This window comes from Zea mays, chromosome 3 (assembly GCF_902167145.1).
Source record: "Zea mays cultivar B73 chromosome 3, Zm-B73-REFERENCE-NAM-5.0, whole genome shotgun sequence".
In the NCBI taxonomy this organism is placed as follows: domain Eukaryota; kingdom Viridiplantae; phylum Streptophyta; class Magnoliopsida; order Poales; family Poaceae; genus Zea; species Zea mays.
The window spans coordinates 110,898,266-110,906,298 of record NC_050098.1 but is presented as its reverse complement, the minus strand read 5'-3'; the positions used below and the strand labels follow the sequence as shown (position 1 = coordinate 110,906,298).

General features: G+C 42.2%; 1 protein-coding gene across 2 annotated transcripts; it reads left to right on the top strand.

The window, feature by feature from the left end:
- The first annotated feature begins 1,377 nt into the window (after positions 1 to 1,377).
- LOC100193531 (uncharacterized) lies at positions 1,378 to 7,655 on the top strand. Of its 2 annotated transcripts, none has more exons than XM_035965648.1 (6): positions 1,378 to 1,928; positions 5,469 to 5,594; positions 6,526 to 6,706; positions 6,884 to 6,932; positions 7,029 to 7,104; positions 7,225 to 7,655. In XM_035965648.1, exons 1-6 carry the CDS (start codon positions 1,854 to 1,856, stop codon positions 7,369 to 7,371), a joined length of 654 nt encoding a protein of 217 aa, XP_035821541.1. In that variant the 5' UTR covers positions 1,378 to 1,853; the 3' UTR covers positions 7,372 to 7,655. The 2 variants fall into 2 exon arrangements, with proteins under 2 accessions (XP_035821541.1, NP_001353892.1); NM_001366963.1 differs by having other exon boundaries at positions 1,461 to 1,928; positions 6,529 to 6,706; positions 7,225 to 7,630.
- The last annotated feature ends 378 nt before the right edge of the window (positions 7,656 to 8,033 follow it).

The window sequence follows — 8,033 nt, the reverse complement described above, 5'->3', positions numbered from 1 at the left end:
CATTGCTTAAATAAGATAGTTATTCAAATACGATCTAAACTCATATATTAGGTGAGCGTTAATGGAGAGGTATATGTTGTGGGGGCCAGATAAAATAAAGTTTTTTCTCTCACTTTTTCTCACGTTCGCGAGATCAGGGACGGTGAGGGAGGAGGTAATGGACTATAAATAGCTAAATAAGTTATGTCTAACGGGCTGGCCTAAGGTACGATCCATTTAATAGTGCCACGACCTGGCCCGATATGATTTAAAGTGGCTTGTGCCATGCCTGGACCGTCTTCTCTCAGCCCGCAGTGTCAACTCAGTCTGTCACGATTTATTTAATTTTAAAATTATTAGTATATACATTTATAATACCTAGGAGAAGGTGGTTTGTTATAAGAGGTGGTAGTTTGTTCCTTGTGACCTAGGTTCAAACCCTAGCGAGCACATAATTTTTTGGATTTTTCACGGGTGCGTGCGGGGAGATTGTTTTTCGTAGGCGGGAAGCGAACAAGCGCGTGTTTGGTGGAAAATGACACATAAAGAAACCCCCATATAACTACACATAACGACACACGTCGACGGTAGATTGTGGGTTAGATAAAAATGAGTAGAAGTACTTTTTTGCAAATGACATGGCGGTGGAAACAAAAAAACTGATGCTTCATAGGGATATAAGTATGTTAATTTAAAAAAAATCTTTATATGACATTGTAATTTTGTTCAATACCTTATTTATTATCACAAATGTCTTAAAATAATTATTTAAGATATTTGTGATGGCAAATAAGGCACTGAACAAAATTTCAGTCTAGAAAATTGCCCCTCAACTTTACTACATAACCAAAAGGAACCAATCATGATTAAAAGAACAGCTCCAAGAGAGTGCCGAGATTTGACTGGAGGTCATGTTCAATTGACTTGTCATGATTTATTTACTGTAAAGTGGAAAGACCTCTCTTTTTACGAAACTTTGCTGTCAACGCAACCGTCAAGAATCAAGAAACCGGTATGCTGGCCTCCAGCAGACTGTAGCAGTGGAAATTTAGTGACTGTGTATAAACAATTCAGAGACTGAATGCGTATGCAGATCTTTTTGCAGGTGGACAATTTATGAGAGGAGAGCAGAGTACGGATCATTTAAACTCAAAATAAGTAAGCACACGTCTCGAAAATAATATTGAATATTTATATCTTCAAATAAATTTATTATAGAAGTATATTGTATAATCAATCTAATAATATTTGTTATGTATCATAAATAATAGTATTTTTTATAAGTTTAGCGTTTTGACCTCGAAGATATGCATTTATTTTGGTAGTTAGAGAGTACATGTTTGCAAGATAGACAGATATATGCAAGGTAGGAGTGTATCTTCCACCCACTCATTGTAGCAATCATGGCATTTCCCCTCTCTCTCTCTCTACCCAGCATATTGCTGCTCCCACACACACACACAAGGCCACCACAACAAATAAAAGCACTGCTGCTTGCCAGTATTGCTTTGCTTTGCCTTGCTTGCCCCCACACGCCCTCTCTCTCCTCTCTCTCTCTCAAACCGAAAAGAAAAGAGGAAAGTGGGATAGCTCAATCTCTTCTTCCTTCGTCATTCCTCTCCCGTAGGTTCTCTCTCCCTCCCTCCCTCCCTCCCTCCCTCAGCACACATAAACTCGAGATACACATATATATCAGTAGGAGAGGATGGATGTGCAAACCTAGCCTGCTGCCTTTGTAGCTGCAAATTAAATTGAGCTGTACCTGTTGGTCTTCCTCCTCGCTCTTCTTGGTTCTCGCTGGTTGCCGGGAGCTGGGATCGAAAGTACTGCTGTTGTTCGCACGGCGAGGCGGCGGCGGAGACCGGTCAGAAGGAATGTCTTCGGCCCAAATCGCGCCGGCAGATCATGTGTGCTATGTGCACTGCAGCTTCTGCAACACAGTTCTCGCGGTATGTAAGCTGATCTATCTGTATGTATCTCTATGTTGCCTGCTGCGGATCGATGATCTCTCTCTGTACCACTTTCTCTCTCTCTCTCCCTCTGTATCTGATGATCAGTGATTGCCTGCGTGAGAACCACCCTAGCTCATCATCAGTTCATCACCACACAATTGGCATGTTCCACCTTCATGATCTACTTGCTACACTCTTCCAATTGCTTTTCTTGCTAGCTGCTCTTGTTGAGGCTTGAGAGTCGTCGACCTTTATTTCTCCGAATTATACCAAAAAGAGCAGCCAATTGGCTTTCTTCACGATTTTCCCTCTTACATCTGCTCCTTCAGTTTCTTCAAATTTAGTTCATGTTTTTCTATTTGGATCTCCCACTTTATCTGTTCTTCGATTTCTTTGTTCCTTCAGAAAGAAAGTTTTCTATCGTTTGAGGCCAGGTGCATCGATCGATCGGTCAATTTGCTGGATGTCGTTCGATTTGAATATGTACTTCTGAAAGTTCTCAAGATTTGTTTATTGGTTGCTCTCTGTACTGTACTTCTGTATATGATATTTTTTGGGGCGGATACGACAAAATTCCTGCATTGTCCTCGTGTGTTGCACCCACTTGATCGAATCCCTTGTTTTTAATAACCTCAAACTGGTGGGAAACAGTACGCATGTGCCTGAATTTTACTTGACTGTGCCCTATCATCCGTAAGGGCTAGTTTAGACTCTCAAATTCCCGCCAATATTGATCGAAGAGGATTGAGGGAGAAAACTAGCCAAGGGCCAGTTTGGTGGCAAGGGAATTGGAAGTGATTAAGGGTTGATTTGGTGCCAAGGATCACGGGAGATTAGTGCGGATTGACAGGGAAATTAGTTCATTTTTACCTCCAATCCTTCGTGATCTCCTTGTTACCAAATTAACTTTAAGAGATAGTTTGGAAACTCAAATCCCCTTTGGGATAGAAAGGGATTGGAGAGGAAATTAGTTTATTTCCACCTGAATCCCCTCCGATCCCAAAGGAGGTTTGAGGTTCCCAAAGTAGCCTTAAGTGTACTAAAATCTCCTCCCAATTCAAAATTAAATAGGAATGAAGGGGGATTTTAGCCTCCTCAATCCCCTTCAATTCTCTTCCTCCCAAATTAGCCCTAAAGGAGTTTTATCCTCTGCTACTTGTTGGGGATAATTGCAGGCACCTGCATATACCAAGAGGTTTAAAAAAACATTTAGTTTCGTTTAGGTCCAGTTCTCAATTTGAGTTTACCGAGAGGTCTTCAAGTTTTTCATGAAAATTCATATATGTTTACGAGTATACAATTTTAATTTCCCATAATTATCAACATGGAATGATAATAATCATTTGTGTGTGTTATGGAACCTCTTTTGAAGTTATTAGTTAAGAGCATATCCCTGCAGCTCCTGCTGCTTTGCTTTATCTTATTGCATAAAACCCTTGTGCATGCACCTCCAAAAAGAACTTATTACCTTAACAAGGGAAAATCAATTGGTTCTAATTAACCTAGCTAGCTGCCAATTCTCAATCAGCTACCCAAGTTTATACCACATTATGACAGTATATTTCTTTATAGATGTATAATGTTGAGATATTCAATAAGTGATGAATTCTTGTAGGCAGTATTCTGTTAATCCATTTATAATTGTGCATACAGTACTTGCGTGTACAAGTACAACCGACAATGGAACCCAAATTAATAGAGTAATAGAGAGATGGGGATCTTGTTTTTTTATCACACACATGCTTTATTTCCATGTATGTACATATATCAGCTTGACTATATGTGATTGTACTCATATGTGTGGATCAATATGGCAACTTGTATTCTTGCTTGGTTGCTAATAATGCATCACAATTTTAAATACTTGTCATTGATTCCATTGATTTTAAAGCTCAATAGGCATGAAGACTGAAAGTTGCTGGCTGAAACACTTCGGTGGTATGTGTAGTGTGATTCCTTGAACAATCAGAGCAGACTATATATATATCAATCAGCTTAGCTAGCTAGTACGTACATATATGTCCACGTTGGTAAGCTAAATGATCATCAGTTCGTACATGAGGTAATAGAAAGCTATCAGAAGAAAGAAACCATCCTTTACGTGCTTCATTAACTTCATAATTAGTGATGCGCACGCGCGCATATGTGAAGTGCTCCAGGGTCCGGCGCGGCCAGTTTCGGCAAATCTCTCTGGAGCATTTGTGCAATTGGGCAGGTGATCTTCCTAAGTTTAATCTCTTGAGGACGATGCTAGCTAATGTGTCTAGCTAGCTAGCTAATAGGGTTCGAAATACTAATCTTGACTTGAACTCAACTAAACCTAATGCATGCATGGTCTAAATCAACTAATGCTAAGTGTTAGGGGGCTTGTTGAATGCCTCAACGACAGAAAATTCTGCAAAGATTGCCGTACCAAATTAATTATCTATTAATAAGGAAGCTAAATATTCCTCAGCAATGAAGTATTGCACGGTTAGCTTACTGCTGGAGTTATAGGCTCATTGGACGACTTCCTGTTAACAACAAAAGGTGAGAAAATTATAAACCAGATCAAGCAGTAGCGCCTGGACACTGTAGCTGCCGTACCAGCTAGCAGCCTAGCAGCATCTCTCTGCAGCATGAAGTGTCACTATCTTTGCTTCTTTCCTCTACCGCCTTCACTATTTTATCATTTCTGTGGCCAATGAACATGCTTCATCTACGAATTATTCATTTCGATCTGCCAGTATCTAGTACATCATATCACCCTCTCACTCATTCACACACTCACTCTCTCTCTCTCTCTCTCTCTCTCTCTCTCTCTCTCTCTCTCTCTCTCTCTCTCTCTCTCTCTCTCTCTCTCTCTCTCTCTCTCTCTCTCTCTCTCTCTCTCTCTCTCTCTTATCATGCATATGCACACACACAGCATGGCAGCTAGCAATCTATCCACCTCTTGGCCTTTTGTGTGTGTACGTCTGCATGGGCTAATAAACACACATGCATATACGCAATCATTGTTGTTAGCTAGGGGTCATCCATGGACTTTGTTTATTCATTGTTTTTGGGAGTGGGTGCCGAGAAAGATAGATGGTGAGCAGATAATATCAGACTGAGCCATGATTTTAGCCTGCACTATCAGATATGATTGTGTGTGTACCTATACTCCCAAAGAGAGAAAAGGCATGGGAAACAGGAGCACAAAAAGTGATCGGCATGCAGGGTGTTAGGAAAGTGAGAAACCATCAGCAGGCAGCAACAGCAACGAGCGTCTGATAAAAGTCATACACTGGACCAGCAGCAGCAGCAGCTTGTTGATGCAGCTAGCTGCTTAAAGTAGTGACAAACTGACAACAACAAAAGTAGGGCTAGAAAAGCTACTACCTGGTGTGAAATCTCTCTCTAGTCCTTTCCGATCTACCGTGATCTTTGATTTCGTTTATTTCTCTCTCTCTCTTCTTTTTTTTTTGGTTTGTGTTCATCACAACCTTCCGATCTACCGTGATCTTTAAATTTTTTTTGGTATTCTGTTTATGGCTAATCGTATACCGTGATCGCCAGGTGAGTGTCCCGGGGAATAGCATGCTCAACATCGTGACAGTTCGGTGTGGACACTGCGCAAATCTACTGTCAGTGAACCTGAGAGCACTGATGCACTCACTCCCAGAACAAGATCATCAGCTCCAGGTAACAATTATATTAATTAATACACACAAAAAAAACTTATACTGAAAACATCACTACTGCACAAATGAAATCTAGTACTTCACAGGCCGTGTTAGTCGTTGCTTAAAACCATTCATTCATTCATGCTGGCTCGTGTTAGGTACGCGGAGTAGATTGCAATGTCTCTGTACTGTCTCAAAAATTAAAGACCAGTCTGATAAAGAGGGCAGGGGGTCCTATATATGCGTGCGTTGACCGGCTTAATTCCCTGATCGACGATTGATCCATGTTGTGGTCTGCCCTAGTGACGACAACATGGATCATAAACAGTGGTTAGCAGATCGAAACGACGACGCATGCACGAGTCACTTCCATGTCCGCGTTTGCAACACGTACTGCTATCTAGGACGACGTAGAAAAATAATCAGGCCGTACGTACGAGCATTTGCTTGCTATACGTTTCGTAAGTGCGTTCTGTGTGTGAAGAAGACGAGTTTACAGCATCGTCATCGTTTGGAGTTTTAATTACTGACGTTATTTTAGCTAACTACATACTCACTACCAGAAACAATTTCTTTACCGAGTGATAACACCCGGGCGCTCGACAAAGATAACGACTGTCAGCTATAGAGACGGTCCTTTTGTCGAGCGTCGCCGTTAGCCGAGGTTTGACACTCGGCAAAAGAGGTATTTGATGAGTGTCTGTCTATGCCGAGTGTCCTACTCTAGATAAACGTGGTCATTACTGTGAGTAGAACTTTGCCACGTGCGGTGCTCGGTAAAGATTTGTTTGCCGAGTGTCCGACAAAAAGCACTTGATAAATAACCGGATTTCGATACTTACTGCACCAATGCAAGTATGATGATAATCTTTTGTGCACCAATAGTTAAGTACGTACTACTAGATAATCCTTTGTGTGATCAGTTAGTTTTTCGATCGGTTTGCTACTAGCAGGAGAACATCAAGGTCCATGGCATCAACGGCACTTTGCACGATGATCATCAGTACTGCGGCCATTTGGATCAGCTCGGTTCTTCTTCGTCGTCAAGGTTCCGGCGGCTTCCAGTGATGTGTTCGCCACAGAACGAGCAGCACCTGCTGCAGGAGCAAACACTTAACAACAATGCTCGTCGTAAGGCTCCCTTCCACGTACACGCCGACGACCATGCATATGCATGCCTCAATTTGCATAATCTTCTTTTTTTAGCTTAATTAGCATATCCACATGCATGCAATCATACGCCAAATAATGATAATTAACTGTACTACGTCGGTCGACCTTGCTTCGAACTAAATGCGCCGCGCGCAGCTCCAGAGAAGAGGCAGCGGGTTCCGTCGGCGTATAACAGATTCATCAAGTGAGTGTTTCTGTTTCACCGCCCCTTGATTTCCTTACTACTACGTATATATAGTATGTATATATGTCCATGCTCATGGATGCAATCGATCGACAGGGAAGAGATACGCAGGATCAAAGCGAACAACCCCGACATTAACCACAGGGAAGCCTTCAGCACGGCAGCCAAGAATGTAAGTAAAGCCTTTTTCTAGCTAGCTGGCTAATTGCTATAGTACGTACTTGTCGTCGTGGGCGCCTGAATTGGTTGTTTTACATATATATACACTACGTACGACCGTTGTTGCATGCAGTGGGCACATTATCCAAACATCCATTTCGGTTTAGACGACTCCGGGCGAGAGGGCAAGAAGAAGCTCGTGGATCATGAGGCGGCGGCGTCTGTCGTCGCAGTCGCAGCAGCACCGACTGCTGCTAAAAAGATCCAGGGTTTCTACTGATGGTAGCAGATAGATGTGTAGATTGATTGATACATCATCGACCGGGTGGAAGAATTGATACCACAAAAACTGCTTTATATATATGTACTGTGAGTAAACAGTTAAAATTAAACTTGTGAGATGTACCGTACATATGAAGAGCTAGCTAGTAGTGAGTCATAAAGTGGGAAAGTGAAGCATATATAGTCGTAAAAACAATCACATGAATTGCTATTAGGCACCATATATATGCACTTAATTATATTGGTTGAGGAGACCTAATAAATCATTTGACCTACCATGCATATTATTGCAGTGCGAAGCACCATATATATATATGCAGTGGCAGCATGCAGAAACCAAAAAAGTGTATAGGTACAGTAAGTACCAGCAGCTAGGCTCAGGGCTGACCGGCCAGGCACAAGGCGACATGGCATTATTATTAACGTATGTACGCCGGGCGTCTCTGGACCCCTGCAGGAATGCGCGCTTGCTTCAGCCCGGGCGGGGGTGGGGGGCGACGTACACTGCATTCTGGTCTCATGAATTCTCGACAAGATACCATATCTATGCAGACGCGGAATTAAAACCCGGCAGGCCCTCTCACATGCAGCAGCCAAGCGCCTTCGCAGTGAATTGGTATTGCAGTTGTTTGCGGGGAGTGGACGAGCGCCCCTTAACAC